The sequence below is a fragment of the Homarus americanus genome, unplaced genomic scaffold, assembly GCF_018991925.1.
Source record: "Homarus americanus isolate GMGI-L3 unplaced genomic scaffold, GMGI_Hamer_2.0 scaffold41366, whole genome shotgun sequence".
NCBI classification, from domain to species: domain Eukaryota; kingdom Metazoa; phylum Arthropoda; class Malacostraca; order Decapoda; family Nephropidae; genus Homarus; species Homarus americanus.
In genome coordinates this window covers 2,089,784-2,114,643 of record NW_024723541.1, presented here as the reverse complement: position 1 = coordinate 2,114,643, position 24,860 = coordinate 2,089,784, and the positions used below count along the sequence as shown (strand labels likewise).

Below are 24,860 nucleotides of genomic sequence, written 5' to 3'. Positions count from 1 at the left end.
GAGAGAGGTGAGGGAGACAGAAGGAGATAAAGAGAAAGGGGGAGAGGAGAGAAGGAGGAGAGGGAGAGAGGTGAGGGAGACAGAAGGAGATAAAGAGAAAGGGGGAGAGGAGAGAAGGAGGAGAGGGAGAGAGGTGAGGAGACAGACAGAAGGAGATAAAGAGAAAGGGGGAGAGGAGAGAAGGAGGAGAGGGAGAGAGGTGAGGGAGACAGAAGGAGATAAAGAGAAAGGGGGAGAGGAGATAAAGAGAGAGAGAGGGATAGAGAAAAGGAAGAGAGAAGGAGATAAAGAGAGGAAGGAACAGAAAGAAGTCGAGAGGAGGGAAAATGTGAGACAGAAAAGAAAGAAAGAAAGAGAAGAAGTAGAGAGAGAGAGGAGAGAGAAAATGAGACAGAAAATGAAAAAAGAGAAAGAGGAGAAATAGAGAGAGAGAGAGAGAAGGAGAGAAAAGGGGAAGAAAAGGCAGACAAATCGAAAATCTACACCAATTCTGATTCCTCTTCCCCCTCACAACAACGACTAGCACTGTATGTTTAACCAGTTCGTGTCATGACTTAGATCTGTAATTCTGATCATGTATTTTTGAATTTTTTTGTATTTTGCTTTATTTATGAACTCGCTTTTTAGTTCCTTGCTGTATTTCTCGTTTATAGATATAAGTATTTGTTAATGTAAGTGTCTAGATTAGTTAGTGTGTACGTATTTGCTGTATTTTTTGCATCTCTTCTGTTTTTTTGCTGTATTTTTGTGTGTTTGTTGTTCTTGTTGTGTGTGTGCTGTTCTTGCTGTAATTTGCTGTTCTTGCTGTAAATTCGCTGTTCTTGCTGTAAATTCGCTGTTCTTGCTGTAAATTTGCTGTTCTTGCTGTATATTCGCTGTTCTTGTTGCAAATTCGCTGTTCTTGCTGTAAATTTGCTGTTCTTGCTGTAAATTCGCTGTTCTTGCTGTATATTCGCTGTAATTGCTGAATATTTATTATACCTGATATGCTGTATACTATTTTCCAGTATACCAGACTACACTCCATACTGTGTAAATGTCCCTTTATATGTGTTGTATTAAGGGCGCTGACAACACATCCTCACTCCCCAAGGGCTCTTCCAGTCAAGTCAACATTGCTATACTAATATTGCAACGCCATAACAGTTCTCTTTCTTGTTCCTGTTGGATGCTATCTTATACGAGTGTTCCGACCATCTTCTGTTTTAAGATTGTACTGTATTTCGACTACTAAAGTCTTTAAACGCGTGATTAGATTGTTAATTAAGGTATGTCATCAATATTTAAAGAATTATAAGAGCTAAAACTCTCAATTTATAATATTTTTTTATCGTAGAAGTTATACTGAATATAGTCTGTTTACTATATCAGTGCTGCCATCTGGGTGTCGCAGGCAACAACTACATCACCAAGAGAGAGAGAGAGAGAGAGAGAGAGAGACACATAGTGAAGCGCCGTGTCTCCACAAGTCATCTCTCCTTACCTCATTACTCTCTCATTAATTATCCAATCAGCTTCAAGACGCCACGACTCAAGACGACCATTATCACGGATGGCGTCGCGGAAAATGAGAAAAGAAATAAAAAAAAATTAAGAAAGATGTTTGGGGAGGGAAAAAAAAATGACCCTTCCCCAAATTTGCTGTGTTCGATGGGGGAGGGAAGTGGCGGTGGTGGTACCTGGACTAGAGGGGGAGGGGAGAGGTAGGGGAAGGAGAGGGAGAGAGAAGTGGGGAGGGTAGAGATAGGAGAAGAGGATGGTAGATAGAAGGGAAGGTAAGGAGAGGGACAGAGGAGAGAGACAGAGAGGGAGGGAAGAGGTAGGTATAGAGGGAGAGGAGAGAGGTAGAAGATGAAGGTAGACGGAGAGAGAGAGAGAGAGAGAGAGAGAGAGAGAGAGAGAGAGAGAGGCACCATCATCCCAGGAAGTCAACATTGGACACGTTTCTTTAATTACCATAAGCGACCGTATCAGAGCAGCCCCAAAGTTTTATCCCGTCAGAGGAGACAAACGCACCCCAGACGAGTGAATTGTTAGTTTTTTCACTAATTTATGCCGAGTAAAGATCACTTCAGGACTCACCACCGTGACCTAGAATGGTACTCAAAGGGGGACTTGTATTCAGGAACCTACACTTAACTTGTGTTGGATTTTGAGTCCTTAAGTGTGTGTGTGTTTGTGTGTGTGTGTGTGTTTGTGTGTGTGTGTGTGTTTACTTTTCAGACAGGCCCTCCCTCGACCCCCTGGCCTCCGCTACATAAAAATTCATTCATGCTTCTCACTCCTGACCTCGACAAACTCTAATCTCTCTCTCTCTCTCTCTATCTATCTATCTATCTATCTATCTATCTATCTATCTATCTATCTAGCTATCTATCTCCCTCTCTATCTAACTATCTATCAATCTATCTATCGTATCCTTATCCTTGTGGCTGTCAAGAAGACTTTATCCATTAGGGGTTTATCCTTGATTAGTGCTGCCCTCTGTTAGTGGTGGGGGACACTATCAGAAAATGGGGCTACAAGGAGAGACGTCGAGGAGATAAGAGTTAGTTTCTGAGCCGCGGGTTTGCGATATTTACTCACTACCAAATAATAACTAGAAACTGTTTGTGTTCCTTTCCTGTGTTTCGTATATATTTTTTTTTTAACTCGAGAATTGTTGGTAGAATTGAAGGAAGTTTCGTTGGGATATTCACAGCCATGTCCCGTTGTTATATTTCTGGGTTTATTGTATACACCGTTTACTGTAATATACAATAACACAAAGGTTTCCAAGTTCTTATTTATGATATCGTTTCAAAAGTCTATACAGAAGGTGAGGAATTATAAGTTATATATAGAATAATTGTCAGGCGCTGATGTGAGATGTAGGTTGATTGTTATGTACAGTATAGGTTACCATGGAGGTCAGGGTGGGGGGGGGGGAACTACAGCGTTGAATCTCTTATAGAAACAAATGACGATCGCCTCAGGGGACAGGTGAGCCCTCTGGCGGAGAGTAGGTGAATTATCCCTCCTATACCTGAGCTGGCATCCTCGCTAATGAAGGTCTACGTTAACTTTTCCTCTCAAACTGGAGATGTCAGACGGCAGCTAAATAGTTCAATTAAAGCTCTGACATAAAGCTTACTGGGAAAGCTTAGACATATTGCTGTGGTAGTAAAGATAATTATGACTTCATTTCCCGCCTCTTGTTGTCGTAGCTGTGGTCACCAAACTACGGCCCGCGGGCCGGATCCGGCCCGCGACGTCAGTTCATCAGGCCCGCCGACGGTACTTTATTGTAATGTTTGCTTTCGTTCTGGCTTGCAAGTATTGAACAGAATGATTATGCCGCCCGCGCTCGTCATTCTTTCAGTTATCCGGCCCACTGTGAAAAAAGTTTGGTGACCCCTGGTCTAGACAATCAACCCTGTGAACGCCATAATAATCTACAGATCTTGAAAACTTATAACAGACGCCACTATATTTACAATGGAGGGGCTATATCAGGTGTTCGACTTTAGAGAAACTGATACCTCCGTCGTGTAATTTTCTTCAGCAACAAGTGGTGGAAAATTTTAAGGGTCTGTTCGTCAGGGTCTTTTGTTACTCTTTTTTGGGGGGTAAATATTAAATAAAAGATAAAAGTTAAGTTTTGTATGAGAGAGACTTGTTATTTGTGGTGTAAATATGAGGTGTTTATTTTCTGTGTTTACAATATGATGCGACGTGATAATGAGCTTTGTTCCTGAGTGGTGATGGAGGGAGAGGTGATGGGAGGGAGGGAGAGAGGGAGAGAGGGAGGGGTGATGGGATGGAGGGGTGATGGGAGTAGAAAAGATTAATGAGGGAGGAAGGGTTGATGAGAAGGCGGAGGCAGGGATGATGGGAGGGTGAGGAAAAGGGGGTGATGGGAGGAAGGAGAACGGGAGGGATGAAGGAGGGGTGATAGGAGGGAGGAGAGAGGGTGATGGGCAGGAGGAAGGGAGGGAGGGAGAGAGAGGGTGATGCGGAGGGAAGGAGAGAAGGGTGACGGGGAGGGAGGGAGAGAGGAAGGGAGGGAAGGAGGGAGAGAGGGAGGGAGGGAGGGAGAGAAGGGTGATGGGCAATGAGGGAGGGAGAGAAGAGTGATGGACAGTGAGGGAGGGAGGGAGAGAGGGAGGGGTGTGGTGCCGCCCTTGAGTCTACACCTGTGGTTCCTGAAATACCATAAGAGGCGACGCCAGAGGCCATTATACACCCTACACACCCTAGCCATGGTCCCCCTACACCCACTAGTACACCCTATTCATGTACACCCTCCACCCTTACACCCACTAGCACACCCTATTCATTTATACACCCAATTACACCCTAATCACATACAGCCAAGTTCTCTAATACACTCATACACCCTATTCTTGGATACACTCAGATACACCCTATTCTTGGATACACTCAGATACACCCTATTCTTGGATACACTCAGATACACCCTATTCTTGGATACACTCAGATACACCCTATTCTTGGATACACTCAGATACACCCTATTCTTGGATACACTCAGATACACCCTAATTATGTTTTTGTTTTAAGTGAGTTTGTATTTGTTTCTCTGATGATAAATATTGATTTCAGGGTAAAAAGTTGATTTGTGCTCAACTGAGTGGGGTCTGTGTTCACCTGAGCTGCTCTGTGTTCACCTGAGTGGGGTCTGTTTTCACCTGAGCTGCTCTGTGTTCACCTGAGTGGGGTCTGTTTTCACCTGAGCTGCTCTGTGTTCACCTGAGTGGGGTCTGTTTTCACCTGAGCTGCTCTGTGTTCACCTGAGTGGGGTCTGTGTTCACCTGAGCTGCTCTGTGTTCACCTGAGTGGGGTCTGTGTTCACCTGAGCTGCTCTGTGTTCTCCTGAGTTGCTCTGTGTTCACCTGAGTTATAAAATCTGTTCACCTAATAATCCCCAGGATCAAACCCGTCGAGGCAAACATTAGTTGACGCTTCGGTACACCAATTATCCCAAAGGTGAAGACAGAACCACACAACAAGACTCATTAGGTCGTAAATCCCAGGTAATATAGGGAGAAGACATCACCCTTAAGGTTCCAAAGTGCACCTGTTGGTTACTCGCCTCGGGATACGGATGCTGAGTCGACGCAATTTTATGAATGAGTCGGACGGATACCAAGTGAATGAAGCCTTGTTTTCTCTGCTGGTGGGAGGGGGACTTCGATAAAAGGTAAATAAATGGAATAAATAGATAAAAAAAGTAATAGGTTGATGAGTGAATGGATAAACTTAGATAAATAGGATTAATTATGATATTTTTATTTATTTTTAATTGAATCTAAGTGATGATAATAATCATATATATAAAAAAATAGAGAGGTGGGTTGGCAGGCTAGGTTAGGTTGGGTTAGGTTGGTTGAGGTTAGGTTGGGTTGAGGTTGGGTTAGTGTTAGGTTAGAGTTAGGTTAGGTTAGGTTGGTTGGGTTGGGTTAGGTTGGGTTGGGTTAGGTTAGGTTGGGTTAGGAGTTAGGTAGGTTGGGTTGGTAGGTTAGGTTAGGTTACTCAGATGTTCCACAGTACCACAAAGACAGTCCTCGTCCGTCTATCTCCTCTGCAACAACCACTCAAAATAATCAACAAGGTCAACTAAGAATTCGGAGTCTGGATCCGCCTGAGGGAACGGAAGCTGTGTGAAGAGGAGGAGGAGAGGAGGAGGAGGAGGGAGGGGGCAGTAGAAGGGGTGTGGGAGCTGAGAGAGAGAGAGAGAGAGAGAGAGAGAGAGAGAGAGAGAGAGAGAGAGAGAGGACGTGTTTGCTTGGCCGTGGCTACACACAACACAGTGTCAACACAGACACTGTACACCTCATATACGTGACACACCTCATCCTTAATAACAAGTATCCAGGGTATACACAGCCAGTATACTTCACCCTACACTGCCTTCTACACCCTGCACCCTTACGCAGTATGCTACACTCACTACACTGCTTCCTACACCCTGCACACCCTTGCCAGTAGCCACTAAACCTACTACACTGCTTCTGCACCCCACGCACACCCCTTGCCAGTATACTACACTCACTACACTACTTCTACACCCTGCACACCCTTGCCAATATGCTAAACCTACTACACTACTTCTACACCCTGCACACCCTTCTTAAGTATACTACACTCACTACTCTTCTACACCCTACACCTTGTGATACTACCTCACTACCTGCTTCTACCTGCACCCTTGCCAGTATACTACCTCACCTACTAACTTCTACCCTGCACACACCCTTGTAATGTCTCAAACCTACTACACTACTTCACCCTGCACACCCTTGCCAGTATACTACACTCACTACACTTTCTTCTGCCACCCTTGCCAGTATGTAAACCACTACACTAGCTTCTACACCCTGCACACCCTTGCCAGTACACTAGACCTGCTACTGCTTCTACACCACTGCACCCCTTGCCAGTATACTTCACTCCTGCCTGCTTCTACACCCTGCACCACTTGCCAGTGTACTAAACCTACTACACTGCTTCTACACCCTGCACACCCCTTGCCAGTAACCACTTCACTCACTACCTGCTTCACCACCTGCACACACCCTTGCCAGTGTACTAAACCTACTACACTACTTCACCCTGCACCCTTGCCAGTATACTTCACTCACTACACTGTACACCCTGCACACCCTTGCCAGTACTAGACCTACTACACTGCTTCTACCTGCACACCCTTGCCAGTATACACTCCCTTTCCCCACAACTTCTACACCCTGCACACCCTTACAGTGTGCTAAACCTACTACACTACTTCTACACCTGCACACCCTTGCCAGTATACTTCCTCTTTCTCTTCTACACCTGCACACACCATATACAGTACTAGACCTACTACACTGCTTCTACACCCTGCACCCTTGCCAGTACACTAGACCTACTACACAGCTACACCCTGCACCCTTGCCAGAGTATGCTTCACTCACTACAGCTACCACCTGCACACCCTTGCCAGTATACTAAACCTACTACACTGCTTCTACACCTGCACCCTTGCCCAGTATACTAAACCTACTACACTACTTCTACACACACACACCCTTGCCAGTATACTTCACTCACTACACTGCTTCTACACCCTGCACCCTTGCTGTGCCACTAAACCTACTACACTACTTCTACCCCTGCACACACCTTGCCAGTATGCTTCACTCACTACACAACTTCTACACCCTGCACACACCCTTGTAGTACTAGACCTACCCCTACACTGCTTCTACACCTGCACACCTTGCCAGTATAAGCCTTCCTCACTACACTGCTTCTACACCCTGCACACCCTTGCCAGTATACTAAACCTACTACACTGCTTCCTACACCTACACACCCTTACTTCCTCCTTTCACACTGTTCTACACCCTGCACCCTTGCCCAGTACCTGGACCTACTACACTGCCTATACACCCTGCACACCCTTGCCAGTATACTACACTCACTACCTGCTTCTACACCCTGCACACCCTTGGTAATAAGCTGCATCACTACACTACTTCTACACCCTGCACCCTTGCCAGTGTCACTAAACCTACTACACTTAGCTACCACACCCTGCATTACCCTTGCCAGTATGCTTCACTCCTTTCACACTAGCTACACCCTGCACCCTTGCCAGTATACTAAACCTACTACTATAGCTACCACCCCTGCACACCCTTGCCAGTATGCTAAACCTCTTCACTGCTATACACCCTGCACACCCTTGCCAGTGTCTCACTCACTCTTTTCTTCTACCCTGCACACCATGCCCAGTATACTACACTCACTACACTGCTTCCTACACCCTGCACCCTTACCCAGTGTCTAAACCTACTACATAGCTACCACCCTGCACCCGCCCTTGATGTCACTAAACCTACTACACTGCTTCTACACCCTGCACACCCTTGCCAGTACTTACCACCTCACTACACTGTTTCCTGCACCCTGCACACCTTGATATATAAACCTACTACACTGCTTCTACACCCTGCACACCCCTTGCCAGTATACACACTCACTACACTAGCCTACCCTGCACCACTTGCTTGATTATGCTAAACCTACTACGCTTCTTCTACACACACACCCTTGCCAGTATACTACACTCACTACACTACTTCTACACCCTGCATACCCTTGCCAGTATGCTACACTCACTACACCTTCTACACCCTGCTGCCTTGATACTACGCTCCACTACACTGCTTCTTTCTGCCTGCCCTTACCAGTGTCACTAAACCTACTACACTATTCTACACCCTGCACACCCTTATGCCAGTATACTACCTCACTACACTACTTCTACACCCTACACACCCTTGCCCATGTCTCGACCTACTACCTCTTCTACACCCTTGCACCGCCCCGCCCGGTATGCACTACACTCACTACACTCACTTCTACACCTGCACCTTGCCAGTACACTAAACCTACTACACTGCTTCACACCCTGCACACACCCTTGCCAGTATGCTACCTCCACTACACCCTGCTTCTACACCCTGCACACCGCCCTTGATATACTAAACCTACTACACTGCTTCTACCTGCACACCTTGCCAGTATACTGCACTCACTACACTACTTCTACACCCTGCACACCCCTTGCCAGTATACTAAACCTACTACACTGCTTCTACACCCTGCACACCTTGCCAGTATACTACCTCCTCTTACTACTTCTACACCCTACACACCCTTGCCAGTATACTAAACCTACTACTATTCTACACCTGCACACCCTTGCCAGTATACTACGCTCACTACACTACTTCTACCCTGCACACCTTGCCAGTACACTAAACCTACTACCTGCTTCTACACCCTGCACCCTTGCCCAGTATACTACACTCACTACACTACTTCTACACCCTGCACACCCTTGCCAGTACTAAACCTACTACACTGCTTCTACACCCTGCACACACCCTTGCCGGTATGCTAAACCTACTACTGCTTCTACACCCTGCACACACCCTTGCCCAGTGCCACTAAACCTGCTACACCAGCCACCACCCTGCACACCTTGCCAGTACACTAAACCTACTACACTGCTTCTACCCCTGCACACACCACGCCCCTTGATATACTAAACCTACTACACTACTTCTACACCTACACACCCTTGCCAGTACACCTAAACCTACTACACTGCTTCTACACCCTGCACACCTTCAGTATACTACACTCACTACACTACTTCCACCCTACACACCCTTGCCAGTATGCTACCTCACTACTACTTCACACCCTGCACACATGCCAGTATACTAAACCTACTACACTACTTCTACACCCTGCACCCTTGATATATAAACCTCACTACACTACTTCTACACCCAGAATAATTGCTCTACAGACAAAAAGAAAAACACTACAGGATTATATTGAGAAAGACAGTCACACTTATACACAAACAAATGAGCATCACCACAAGAACGCTTACAACGCCATGATATCTGTTGTCCCTTTAAACCAAGAACTAAACTTTTTCTCTCATATTCTTGTTTTCCTCATTCCTTTTCCTTTCTTCTCTTCTTTCTGTTCTATTTGTTAATTTAATTCCAGAATTCATCCTCAAAGGGTTGTTGCCCTCATTTCCAAGAACTTAAATTATTACAATTTATATATTTATTTATGTATTTATTTATTTATTTATCAACATATGCCAACCAGTGTCACAATCCCTTCACACACCCTCCCTCACCTCCCCACACACACTCCCACCTCCTTCCTCCTCACACGCCACCCCACCACGCCCGTGTCCACGCCTCCAGCAGCAGCAGGGGCGTCCACAACCCACCCTGCCGCGGGGTGACCAAGGGCGCCACTCCACGTCTTATTGGTCCTGTTATCTCCGAGTTACATTCTGCTGGTTCCTGTGGTCCTCTCCTCCCCCTCCCTCTCTCTCCCTTCCCCTTCCTCCTCCCCCTCCCTCCCTCCCTGCTCCGTTCACCACCTGTCTTACTAACTGTCTGTCTGTGTAGCCACCTGTGTGTCTGTCTGTCTGTCTGGTTACATCTTCACTTGTCTGTCTGGTCTCCTGCGTTTGTGTGTGTTTGTGTGTGTCTGTCTGGCCACCTGCCTCACTAATTGCCTGTCTGCGCTATCCCCCCTTCCTGTCCTCTCTCTCTCGTGTAATTATTTAACAAAACAACATCACCTTGAGGTCTTAACAGGACGTAAGAACTCAGTCAGCCATAAACGAAACATTATTGCTAATTTCCCAAAGTGAATTACCAATGTAGACAAGCTTCACTGTATCATAAGCAGGTAGACAAGCTTCACTGTACCATAAAGCCAGGTAGACACGCTTCACTGTATACAAATCCATGTAAACAAACTTCACTGTGTCAATAAGCCACATAAACAAGCTTCACTGCAGCCTCCTTGACTGTAGATCATTTACACACAGACACACACACAGTAAGGTCAGGCCACCTGGCTCAAGAACCTTCGTCGTCCATCAGGGTCTAAAAAGATTCTCTGGGAGCGGATTCTTAAAGGGTCCTACGTTAGACTTATTACGTAACTGATGATGTAAGAACGAACTTAAGACTTACATGAACTTACAACCAAAACAAACATCCAAAATGGAATCAAAAGTGTACTAAGACTCTGGTAGGTTAATTAATGTATGTAGGGTGTTCCAGAAAAGTGTCCCTTCCTCCCTGCCTGCTCCCTGCCTCCATCCCTGCCTGCTCCCTGCCTCCCTGCTCCCTGCCTCCCTCCCTACCTGCTCCCTGCCTCCTTCTCTTCCTTCCTCCCTTCCTCCCTGCCTCCATCCCTGCTCCCTCCCTCCCTCCCTCCCTCCCTCCCTCCCTCCAATTCACAGTGTCTCAGGGAGCAGGCAGGGAGGGAGGGAGCGAGGGAGGGGCTTTTTCTGGAACACCCAATATATATTTCACACGATTTAAGGAATAAAATGAATATACGGAACACGAGTCACCTAACTCATGCTAACTTAACGTATCTAATTCAGGTAGAGTCTAGGTGTGTATTTGATCCCTGGCCTGCGAGCTTCGATGAGGGATGGTTAGGTTAAGTTAGGTTAGGTTAGGTTAGGTTAGGGTAAATAATAAGGTATTGTTGTGTTTTTTGAGAGTTTGATACGTCATAATTATAATTTCATGTTGATACAGTTAGATTCGTTCTGTTCTTTCCTACTTAAGTAAGTGAAGTGCACTCTGATATTTCCAGTTTGGGCCAGTAAGTTTCATTCCCTTATCTCCCAGTTAAAATCGGTTATATATATACACTTATCTCCCAGTTAAAACCAGTTAAATTCTCCTTCCATCTCCCAGTTAAAACCAGTTAAGTTCTCCTTCCATCTCCCAGTTAAAACCAGTTAAATTCTCCTTCCATCTCCCAGTTAAAACCAGTTAAATTCTACTTCCATCTCCCAGTTAAAACCAGTTAAATTCTCCTTCCATCTCCCAGTTAAAACCAGTTAAATTCCCCTTCCATCTCCCAGTTATGAGAGGAAAAACACAGCCAAATGACTCTCAGGAATTCACCAGATCAAACACCACGAGATACTCCCCTTGCGGTACCCCTTCCACATTACCTTCACGTAGAACAACAAAAGTCGTCTGTCTTTTACATTAACCTACACAAAAAAAAATAATAAAACTCACTTCGTTGTATGAGTGTTTTATACTAAGTCACGCCAGCTGGTCTGCTCTGTTTATGCTCACATCACCACTCACACTAAACAGCTATTGTGTTTTATTATGATATTTACCGAGTGTTTTTTTTTCTCCCACTCTCCCGTCTGTAATTCACTCGGCCACCTAAACTTTGTCATCTGGTGGGAGGGGTGAGGGTTGGTGGTAGTGGTGGTCGAGTTTATTTGATGGGGTGGTTAGATGGATAGATGGATGGATGGAACAATTGTTAATATATTGTCTTGGATAGTCTTACTATCATAGGACCTCAACACCACCACCACCACACCACTATCATCATCATCATCATCATCACTACCACCACCTCCTGAGTTAACCGCTGCCCCCGGGGTTGGTCGTGGCGGGTGGTGGACTAAACCAATTGTCTACTTAACGTGTCTGTCCTCATCTTCTCCTCATTTATCATTTTCTTCCATTTATTCCCATCTTCTTTATTTACCCTTAAAAAAATAATAATCTCTCGTCATATTGAATAAATGATGAAGGTAATGTCGAAATTGTGAGTCGTTTAGTGTGACCATTTGATTGTTTATTTACCTGCTTATACCTGTTTTATTAATTAAGAGTGAAGTGGGTAAGTAGATACAAAGTTCACCTCCTGTCCCTAAGGTCATTGGTTTGCATCTAAGTCACACACACACACACACACACACACACACACACACAACTTCCCTGTTCTAGCTCTAGTGAGGAATTGGGTGACATCTCTAACTTGGGTCACGACTTGATAAGATAACACCTGTAATTACCAAAGTTTACCTGATGTTTTTGTTTTTATTTTTAAATGTCTTTTCAAAATTAGGTTGAGACTACATTGGTTAGGTTAGGTTAGGTTAGGTTAGATATTTGTTAAGGGGGAATATTCTCTCTCTCTCTCTCTCTCTCTCTCTCTCTCTCTCTCTCTCTCTCTCCAGGTATGTCACCCATCAGATGAACAGGTGAATGGGTGGGTGGTGGGTGGGTGGGTGGATGGGTGAGTGGACGAGTGGGAGGGTGGGTGCGTGAGTAGGTAGAATGGGTGGATGAGTGGGTGAGTAAGTGGATGAATAAGTGGATAAATTTGTGGGTAGATAAGTGAGTGTAAAGACAGGTGAATCTCTGTATTAATGAGTGAATGGGTATTAAAGGTGGGTGAATGGATGAATGGATGAGTGAATTAGTATAAAAGGTGGGTGAATGGATGAATGGATGAGTGAATGGGTATTAAAGGTGGGTGAATGGATGAATGGATGAGTGAATTAGTATAAAAGGTGGGTGAATGGATGAATGGATGAGAGGAAAAGTAGAAGACTGAACTAGCACACAAACTTCTGAATTAATTGAAAGGTTAACAATGGCTCCTGCTTCCGGAAGTGTACTGTTCTGACTTAATTCCTTCCTACTGCGTGTGACTTAATAATTTTACCTGTACAGTATTTTACTTCAGTAGAATTTGATAATAATAATAAAATAATGTCATTGTGATTTCGTAAAGTAACTTGTTTGTTTATCTTTTATTCATTCAGAAGTATATGTTTTTCTCTGTCTGTCTGTCTGTCTGTCTGTCTGTCTGTCAGTCTGTCTGGCTGTCTGTCAGTCATCTCCCTCTCTCCCTCACTCAATAAGTACCTCTCTCTCTCTCTCTCTCTCTCTCTCTCTCTCTCTCTCTCTCTCTCTCTCTCTCTCTCTCTCTCTCTCTCTCTCTCTCAGGTACTTCAGGTGTCGTCAAGGGGGGGCCCATCATCACACCATGACCATGTAATGTGATAAGAGAGATATTACGTCACCTGTTATGATAAGCCATCTATCGTACTAGTTGAATCTCACACTGTCACACCTCTCATTCTTGTAAATTACCTTCATATGATAGGGTAATTTAGCCTCTATGTTAGATGACTTTAAAGACTACGATTAATTTGCCTTCGTGTTTTGATGAGGATTGTGAATGATTGACTGATTTAGATAAACTTAACTTACGTGTGTATGATAAGATAGCGGTGTGTGTGTGTGTGTGTGTGTGTGTGTGTGTGTGTGTGTAACAGGGATATGGATAAGGGGTTAGTGGTCGTGTCAGTAGATATCAGTGTTCCTCAGTTAGTGGTAGTGTTTATAACGTGTCCTCAACGAGTGTTATACCCAGTGTTTATAACAGGTGACAGACAGACAGACAGACATATATGGACGACTTCTTAGAATGGGATCTGGAGGTGAGAAATTTTTTTACTTTATTTGTTGATTTATTTTAATTTTTTTTTCCAGATTATTAAAAATTTGTTTTGGGTGAATTTTGATGTTTGAATTGAGAGGAAATATAAATATGTGATGAAGGTTATATTACGATAGATGAAATAGATCTTTGGGGAATATTACAGTTGGGTATATTACGTATTTACGATAGATACGATAGCCCTTTAGATACTGACTGCTGTTGGATATTCCTCTTGTGTTCTCTTCATCGTTTTATCGTCACTGGCATCCCTCTGCCTGTGTGTGTGTGTGTGTGTGTGCGTGTGTGTGTGTGTGTGTGTGTGTGTGTGTGTGTGTGTGTGTGTGTGTGTGTGTGTGTCTCCCCTTCTCTCTCTCTCTCTCTCTCTCTCTCTCTCTCTCTCTCTCTCTCTCTCTCCCTCCCTTTTTTCTTTTTTATTTCATCTGAATATTATTTTATCTAGAAATTAACCTCTAGCTGAATTTACCTGTTGATTAACCACCTAGCGATACCTGGTGGGGTGAGGGGGTAGGTTAGGTTAGGTTAGATGAAATAAGGTTAGGTTAAGTTAGATGAATTAAGCTTTGGGCCTAATCCTCAGATGATCCCAATTAACTCACCTTTAAGCTTCCACAACCCTGAACAGTACCTCAGCGAGCCTCGAGGACGACATTGACTGATCTCAAGTGACACTCCAGATTTCAGACTCAAGTTCAAGTCTTTCTCCCGAGTATTTTTTAACCCTCGCCAAGGCTTTGTCTAGGAAAAAACACGATTTCTTTTAAATTTCATCGTGGATTAGCGATTTAAATTTACGGGTTTTCTTTCCATTTGCTGACTAATTGATTGGGTGGGTTGATGGGTGAACTCCTCCCAGGTGTTGGTTGTCGCTTCCGGACGCTTGGGGTTAATAGTACTACTACTACTAATAATAATTCTACTACTACTACTACTACTACTACTACTACTACTACTACTACTACTACTACTACTACTACTACTACTACTGCTGCTATCCTACATATGAACGTTTGGGAATCTAATCATGAAAAATGTATTGCGATCTGACTCTTGGTTGGGACTTGGATGGGTCTTAGTTGGTTATTGGTTGGAACTTTGGTTGGTTTTTGGTTGGGACTATATTTACCTCCCGTGTTGTTATAACCCCCCTCCCCCCCCTTCACAACACAGCACAAGTAGCCCACAGACAGCTGACCCCTTATCACCTAACCTAACCTAACCTGCACCTCGAGTAACAATAAATCCTACTCATTAATCCAGCGATTTCTTCTGAGTATGAGAGATTAAAATCCCTCTCCTCGGTAGACGTATCGATTAAATCCTGCCCAAATCCCGCGTGGGAAGGTTGTAATCCGCAATTCTCTATCAGCTGACCGCCTGCCAGGACCCCGTAAATATTAGCTTGACCCCTGCCATAAGGAGGTGGCCGCCATCTGTTTGTTTACAAAGTTTCGCGCGCTTTTTCGACCTGTGAGATCAGATAACGTAGCGAATCTATATATCTTAAACTACGGCTTAACGAAATTATTTATATATTTTTTCGTTTTTTTTTTACAAGGATTCAGAAAAGAGATCGCCTGAAGGATAGAATCATCACCTTATTTCACCTGATGATTGAAGACCCTAACACTATCTGCGAGGGTTAGGTTAGGTTATTTTAGGTTAATCTTTAGGTGAAATAAACTCGGGTGAAAATTGCTTTCTTTATTTAATTTATAATAATATAGTTTTTCTTATAATTATTTTTAAAACAATAGCATTTTAAGAGCAGAGAGAGAGAGAGAGAGAGAGAGAGAGAGAGAATGGTCAAACTCAGGGGTGGGTGGGGGTGGGTAGGGGGGGCAGTAACGCTATCTTTAGTCTACTCCTGACCTGACCTCTCACTCACAAGTTGACCTCGTATGACCTCTCTCACCCTTACCACTAACTAAAGGTCATCATAGTTTTTTCTACTACCTTCGCGTCTTTTTTTGTTTAAGTAAAAATAGAAAATAAGTAAAATAAGTAACAAGAGCTATAATTAACTTCTATTTTGCTATACATGGTTGTTAGATACTGATTAACAAAAAATAAGTTAAAATAATAATGGTAATTTCTGGTAACACATAGTTTGCTGGAAATTGAGAGGGGGAGAATAATTTGAACCAGGGTAATGGGAAGAATAAGAGGGAAAGGGAAGGAGAGTAAAGATTAAGGGGATGAAAGGAGGAGGGGGAGGGAGGAGATTGGTGAGAGGAAGGAAGGAATAGGAAGGATAGGAGAGGGAGGATTCATTGGGTGAGAGAGGAAGGGAGGAGAGGGGATAGGGAGAGGAGTAGTGGGTAAGTGGTGGGGGAGAAGAGAAGGGTAAAGGGGGTAGAAAGGTGTGGTGGTGGGGGGAGTCTCGCAGATGACAATTAGCGAGCAAATATATACATCAGACGGCGGTCACCTGAGACAAATGACCCATCACCCAGCACAGGTAACCCCAGTCCTTGTTACCTGAGATGTAGCTTAAGTGAGGCAGGTGTGTTCCCCTCTCATCACCAGGTATTGTGTGAGACAGGTGTCGTAACAGAAGGGAGTGAATTAGATGCTTTTCTCACTTACACAGTTACTCGTAAGGGAAGAAAAATAATGTAAGATGTATTGAGAATTACTTCCGTTCTGGGGTCTGTGTTGTCACTAGCTGAGAGGTCACTGGTGACGTCACGAGGTGGTGTGTGTGTGTGTGTGTGTGTGTGTGTGTGTGTGTGTGTGTGTGTGTGTTATGTCTGAAGGGTGACGTGTGACCTGGTGACACATACACATACACACACATCCAGACCTCAAATTTGACCGATTTTTTTTTTCAACATTATATTTTCCCCCAATAAGTCTATGGAACCTTTACATATCATTGTGAGCACCAGGCCCTTGATAATGGTAGGCCCTCGTGTTGGAGACTGGTCGGCCCTACAGCCACCTGGGCCGATTAACATCCGGGTCACCAATTACTGTTGGGAAGACAGAGGCAAATGGTGTAAAGAAACTTGCCACTTAATTCCACCCTCTCGAGTCACTTGTTTACCTGGTGGAAGTGCACACACCCACGGCACATTCATACACATAGAGGCAAATACGTTCATGCAAATACACACACACACCTACATTACCAAATATACAATCCACACGCATACACGCAAACACACATGAAATTTATACGTTCACCTAAACATTTAAACATAATTATATACACACATACACACACCCACTGAACTAGGTTTGGTTAGGTTAGGTTAGATTGTTAGATTACATTTTGCTATGTTAGGTTATGTTGCGTGAGGTTAGGTCAGGTTAACTTAGCTTAGCCTATGGTGATTAATTCCCAGGTGAGTATACGCAGTAGGTTAATCTACAGGTGATACTAATTTAAAAACGGATCTACACATTCACTTAACACACACCTTTATAGACAGTCCATTCTCCCGTCTGTGTGTTGGCTACGGGGGATTGACGGAGTAGACAAGATGATGTGTTGGGAGAGACGGGTTGAGGGTTGAGTACTGACACGCGATTGATGAGAAATTTCAGATAATGGAGAGGGGAGGAACTTTCGAGAAGGCCACCTGACTCATATGATAAGAGAGATAAATAGATAGATTGATAGATATATAGATAGATAGAGAGATAGATAGATAGATAGATAGATTGTACAAATATCAAACAACTATCTTTATGTATTTATCAGTTACAGCAGCAGAGTCTGTACCCAAATCATCATATTTCTTATTCTTATTTTACTGTATTCTGAAATTTTAAACTTTATAATATTTCCATTGCATTATTATCCTCTATTTTGTATTTTCCTGTTTAGGTTTTGTAATCATTTCATCGTCTTTTTGTATTTCCACCTCAAATTCTATAAGAAGCTGTATATTCCCGTATTCTGGCCCTAAACTCTGTAACAAACTGTATCCTTCAGTATTTCCACCTTAAAACTCTGTAACAAACTGTATTTCCACCCAAACTCTAGAGCAAACTGTATTTTACCTTAAACTCTGTAACAAACTGTATCCTTCAGTATTTCCACCTTAAAACTCTGTAACAAAGTTTATCTAGGTGTCACGTGTTAGTTGGGTGAGTAATGCCATTCAAAATGTCTCTTATCTTTTGTGTATCTGGCCACCCTTCCCTTACACCCTGATAACCACGATCACCAGCCCTCTGAGGCATTAACTGACTCTTAATGACTCCCACCTGACCTAGTTGTGTTTATGTCTCACTTGTTTGTTTTGTGTTTTGTTTGTGTTGTTGTGTTATGCTGATTGATTTCTTTCGTTTTCTCTCTCTCTCTCTCTCTCTCTCTCTCTCTCTCTCTCTCTCTCTCTCTCTCTCTCTCTCTCTCTGGTGATGGGGCACTGTGGGTTGGGTATGATGTTGGGAGAGGGACCACGATTAGAGGGACCACGATGAGAGGGACCATGATGAGAGGGACCATGATGAGAGGGACCATGATGAGAGGGACCACGATGAGAGGGACCATGATGAGAGGGACCACCATGAGAGGGACCACCATGAGAGGGACCATCATGAAAGGGATGAGAGGGACCATGATGAGAGGGACCATCACGAGAGGGACCATGATCTCTAAACCCCAGTGTGTGTTTTTCCTCTAACCTAACCTAACCCCAACACTCCCTTACATGTGTACATATCCTCACCTACATGTACATAGTTTCCCATGTAAGTATACAATCATGTACGTATGTGTAGAAAAGCATGTGTGTTATGTTTATGTGTATATCTCCGAAACAAAACAAATCTCTAACAAACTGTGTGTGTGTGTGTGTGTGTGTGTGTGTGTGTGTGTGTTTGTGTGTGTGTGTCTTGACTATTCAGAGCCAGGTAGGAGCGACAACCACCACAGTTACACTCATTTGTACGTGACTTTGAGGGTAAGAATTTTCTGACATTTGGCTGTCATTATCGAGTCCAGTTTTTGTGGCGATTAGATTCTGTGGAGGAGCGTTGAGTCTGAACACATCCAGGGGGAAAAACTGCAGTATATTGATGTCATGGTCAGGAATACTTGTCGTAAGAAGCAGTGATAATGATGGTGGTAATGGTGGTGGTGATGGTGGTGATGGTGGGGGTGGTGATCTTGGTGGTGATCTTGGTGGTGGTGGTGATGATGATAGTAAGATAATGATTAGTAATAATGATGATGGTGATTTAATCGTGAACTGATAATGATAACAGTAATTGATAATGGTAATACCTAATAATAATAATAATAATAATAATAATAATAATAATAATAATAATAATAACTCACCAACATCGTCACTGTACATAATAATCAGCATAATAATTGCAGGTTAATTAGATAGAAATTCCAGAGTGCAATATAATTTGGAGACGACAATAACAATTACACTTATTTAATCATCTAATTATATCTAGGTATTGTGGGTCAGTACATTGTTATATTTTTAATTAATTATGACAGAACAATGACCTTTTTTTCACCTCGGTAATTGCATTCATTACAGGTGTGTACAATTAAGTTCATAATTACCTGGACGCATTTTGTTGTGGGTCGCATTTATGTGATTGGTCAATATAGCTAGTATCATGGGTTTGTGGGTCCTATATTACTTTATATAGCTGATATCATGGGTTTGTGGGTAATGCAGTATATATAACTAAATGAACTATCCCTTTCATTATAAATTAAGTCTGTAACATAAAACAATACATTAAAAGTAAAAAAAAAATCAGAATTAATGAAACTTAAAAAAATATATATATAATTTCATAACATAAATGCCAGATACGACCAAAAGTGTCTGGGGAATTTTGACCACATCTGAACATGAACATAAAATGCGTATGTGTACAGGATCAGGGTACGCATTCTCTCTGTGTATGAGTCATGGTCTTTTAGCGAAACACTTGGTATGTTTGACGCGGTAAACTCCTTTGTTTTTTATGAGCCAGACGTGATATAACATGCGGTTACAGAGCGACCGTCATCCAGGGCTGTGATTGGTTAGACCGTCATCCAGGGCTGTGATTGGTTCGTAACACGTAGTGGAATATTTGATGGAAAAACATTAATTAATAGATCCAAGGTCTTTATAATGCTTTGTTAGGTTAGGTTAGGTTAGATTAAGCTCGTTAGGTCAAATTAGGTGGTTAGCTTAGGTTTCGGTTGGGTTAGCATAGGTTAGATTTGGTTTCAATTAGGTAAGGTTACGTTAGCTTAAGTTAAAATTGGTTTTGGTTAGGTTGGGTTAGGTTAGGTTAGGTTAGGTTGGGTTAGGTTAGGTTAGGTTAGGTTGGGTTAGGTTAGGTTAGGTTAGGTTGGGTTAGGTTAGGTTAGGTTAGGTTAGGTTGGGTTAGGTTAGGTTAGGTTGGGTTAGGTTACGTTAGGTTAGGTTAGCTCTAGGGTGAATAATCTCTATGTTATCCGAAAAACAAAAATCTTAGGAGTGTTTGAAAATCAACCATTGTGTCGTAGCTTAAGAGATAAAACGAATGCGTTCTCACATCTCCGTTTATTGAGAAATGTTATGTTGGGACACTGAAGGCAACCGGGTGAGGACTGTATTGGTATTCGGTAGTAGTGTAGGAGGTCGTGGGAGCGGGTCACCACCTTCCACGGCCACCATATTGATGTCGTCCCCTCAACACACACACACACACACAACCTACAGACGCATACATATACGCTCACTCACGATCTAAACCCACATAAACATTCACTACCCACACACACACACACACACACACTATCAAACAGTACATGTGACCGTATAATAGTTAAGGCATCCCAAACCACACCATAGTTCACCACACTACACTGTACCACACTCTTGTTTTTGTTGTTGTTGTTGTTGTTGTTGTTCTTGTTGCTTCTTCTGTTCTAATTTTTTTTGTCATTTATAATTTTCTGTTTAACATAGATACTCATTTGAACGGGAAAACGAACCTAAAACTTATCTACAACCATTTGAAAGGATACGAACCTAAAATTATTTAAACTCCTACGAACGGGGAAAACATTTTACACATTTTACACAATAAAAACCTCAACCTAACTTAACCTAACCTCAACCTAACCTAACCTAACCTCAACCTAACCTAACCTCAACCTAACCTAACCTAACCTCAACCTAACCTAACCTAACCTAACCTACTTGCTAATCATCGTCTTGTCGTGTCGATGTTGTTGGTGTGTTCATGCTGCCGACGCAAGATGTTTTGTTCAGTACTGTACAGCTTAGCATGATCACTGTCAGTCAGATACGTCAGGAATGAACCGGCGGCGGGAAGCTGACAGAGGTGGTGGTGTCAGCGTCAAGTCATTTGTGTTTATGTGTGTGTGTGTGTGTGTGAGGGAGATGTCAGCTGGCTCTATGTCTTCTTAACTTACCTCGATTATGTAATAGGTGTAATAATGATAAAACACGTGTGTACAGGTGTCTGTCTCCCTGTAAGTAAGACATCATCATTTTGGTCACACAAGCTGATAGTCTCTCCTCAGCCCACCCCTTAGTCCTGTCTCCCTTCACCCCTTAGTCCCACCTTCCACCCACCCCTTAGTTACCCTTCCACCCACCCCTTATTTCTCCTCCACTCTCCCACCCCTTAGTCACAAATAGGGGTTGGGGAGGGGGGAGGGGGGAGGCAGGAAACAAATTACCCCACTAATTACTGTAGGTTACCTGGTCCTGGGCAGACTCGGGCCACAGGTAATTACGTCTGATTTTATGCTGATGACGACTGGGGGTGTGGGGGGTGAGGGGATGAGGGGGTGAGGGGGGGAGGTACCTGGAATGAAAGCTAGGTGGGGAGTACCTGGAATGGGATGGAGGGATAGGGGGAGGAGAGGGAGTACCTGAGGAAGGGAGTAAGGGGGGGGGTGGAGAAGGAGAGGGATGGGGAAAAAGGGAGAATCTGGGGAGGAAGGAAAGCGAGAGAGAAAAAGTAATTGGTGAGAGGGGAGAGGGGAGTACTTTTGGGAGAGGGACGGTAGTTGGGGAGCTTGTGAGTTAGTTCGGCAGTTTGTGAATTATTTAAACCCATTTGTGAGTTGGATTTATATTTCAGAGACACTTCAAAATTTTTCCAATAAATTTTAGTTCATAAACATAAAATAAAAATAAATTACTCACAGGTCTAATGATATCATAAATGTAAATTTTCAGGGTCCATAAATTCTAGTCGTCATAGTAACCAGGTAAATACAGGTATTCGCTCATTAGTAGCCTCAGGCAAGTGAGAACAGGTGTTATTGTCTGTTAGGGCCATGGCCATGTCAAGCCACATAGGCATGTTCATGAGATTCATTTCTTATTATTATTATTATTATTATTATTATTATTATTATTATTATTATTATTATTATTATTATTATTGTTATTATTATTATTATTATTATTATTATTATTATTATTATTATTATTATTATTATTATTATTATTATTATTATTATTATTATATTATTATTATTATTATTATTATTATTATTATTATTATTATTATTATTGTTGTTGTTGTTGTAAAGAAGAAAATACTGTTTATTGAATCATGTGATTTGTTTGGTCTGTGTTGACGTTGTTGCTGAGTGAGAAGTGAGACCCCCCCCCCTCTCTCTCTCTCTCTCTTTTGTTGACCTCTTCTCGCTTTTTATCTTCATCTCATTGTCCCTCTGCTAATGAAATTTTTATCTCACACTCTCATTGTTCCTTCCTCTCTCTCTCTTTCTCTATCCTTCACTAATCCCTTCTCTCTTTCTATCTCTCTCTCTCACTCTTAAGCTGTAGGATACCTTCTCTCTGTCCTTCTCTTAGGCTGTGGGTCACCTTCTCTCTCTCTCTCTCTCTCTCTCTCTCTCTCTCTCTCTCTCTCTTGGCACAGTGAACACGGGTCGGGGACGAACAGGTGCACACAGTTTACATAACACGAGGGAAAAATTACTGCCTCCGAAAACACACGGTGAGAACGCCTTCGGTGGTCGTTCTGGTTGAGTGACCGGCTTAAAGAGGCGAGAGGCGGTCCTGGATGAGGTAGAGGAGGACCCAGAGTGATGTCCTCGGTCACTCATGGGGTATAAGAGTGCCTAGAGTGATGTTCCTAGTCACTCACGGGGTACAAGAGTGCCTAGAGGGATGTTCCTGGTCACTCATGGGGTATAAGAGTGCCTAGAGGGATGTTCCTGGTCACTCATGGGGTATAAGAGTGCCTAGAGGGATGTTCCTGGTCACTCATGGGGTATAAGAGTGCCTAGAGTGATATTCTTGGTCACTCATGGGGTATAAGAGTGCCTAGAGTGATGTTCCTGGTCACTCGTGGGGTATAAGAGTGCCTAGAGTGATGTTCCTGGTCACTCATGGGGTACATGGATGGCCAGAATGACGTCATCGGTCACTCATGAGGTACAGGAGGTTTGGTGGGTGACGTGTGGATGGGTAAGTTTATTGTAAGTGGATGAATGGATGGATGGATGGATGACTTGCGTTCTGCGATGAAAGGTGACCTGTGGGCGGATGGTTGTGGGTGGCTGTTGTCCCTCGGGTAGGTGGATGGCGCGGGTGGCGTGGGTAGCGTGCGGGCACAATCAGTATCAACACGCCAGTGGCTACTTAGTGTGTCATATCCACGCCCCCATGCTTACTGCCACCCACCCACCCACCCACCCACCCATGGGATACTTTTAGGGACACGGGATGACACGGAGAGATACAGAGAGGCACGGTGGGTCACGGGGACATCCGAATTAAGCTTTGACACGGGTTAGGACACACACACACACACACACACACACACACACACTGTCTCTTTTTCTTTGTCACTGTCTCTATCTGTCTGTCTGTCTTTTCTCTGTATATCTCTCTCTTAATTTCTTTGTGTCTGTCCCTGTCTGCCTCTGTCTCTGTCTGTCTGTTCATCCCAAACTACCCAAATGGCGTCAAAACCTCCCTGAGACTATACTATAGAGAACCAGTAGTAGCTAAGGTCATTTATCTCATTTACGATAAATTTCTGTTTTTTTGTTTTATCTTCAGAATTATCAATGGATCGTAAGGTAAAATTTTATCTTATTTTTTTTCGTGGTTTAAGTGAATCAATTGGTGATAAAAATGTTAAATTATGAGAATCTATATTTTTGTGTTGTATTTCGTGTAGTGATGTTAATTTTTATGTTAATATACAATGTTTTTGATGCATAAAATATCAAAATACTGATATTATTTTGATTTTAATGGGATGTTAATATACTGTATGTGGTTTAGATTTTGATAATTTTATGTTATTTTGAAGTTTGAAATATCTAAATTCTCATAGACTTTGATAGAATGTGTACAGTTAAGGCTTATTTTAGCTTAATGTTGATGTACGATGTTTCTTAAATGGAAATTATATATAGTGATATAATTTAGACTTGTAAGTTATTCAACGATTTTTTGAAGCATAGAACGTCTGAATTTTGATATGATTTTGAATTTGAAAGACGTATTGTTGATTAATTTAGATTTTGACGCTGAAGAGCTGAGATTAATCCATTGTTGATCTCCTGATGACCGGGGGGGTACTAAGAGGGCTGCCAACCTTTACTACCCTGGAAACAACAACAACGTCCCATAATTCACTAATCATTACTTTAATGAATTATTAAGTTATTGAATCATATTATGGAAAGTGATTAAGAAATTATTAGAGGGGATTTTTTATTCAGGACTTGATGGATGTTTAATTAATGTGGAAAATTTGGTAAAAAATGAGGGAGTAGAGTAAGGTGAAGTGGTGTTGGTAGCCCTGAGCGTCATCTGCCATATGGTGGCCATTTGGTGCCGGAGGGAAGGAAAGGCAGAGTACTACTACCCTCCACTACCAGGGAGGGGCTACTACCCTCCACTACCAGGGAGGGGTTACTACCCTCCACTACCAGGGAGGGGTTACTACCCTCCACTACCAGGGAGGGGCTA

General features: G+C 43.0%; 1 protein-coding gene across 1 annotated transcript in view; it reads left to right on the top strand.

Moving 5' to 3' along the window:
* The first annotated feature begins 13,765 nt into the window (after nucleotides 1-13,765).
* The window catches only part of LOC121863628, a 45,955-nt gene continuing 34,860 nt past the window's right edge, over nucleotides 13,766-24,860 (top strand). The window contains exon 1 of the mRNA XM_042362382.1: nucleotides 13,766-13,885. Coding sequence (XP_042218316.1) covers nucleotides 13,856-13,885 — 30 coding nt within the window. The 5' untranslated portion in view covers nucleotides 13,766-13,855. The remainder of the gene's footprint in view (nucleotides 13,886-24,860) is intronic.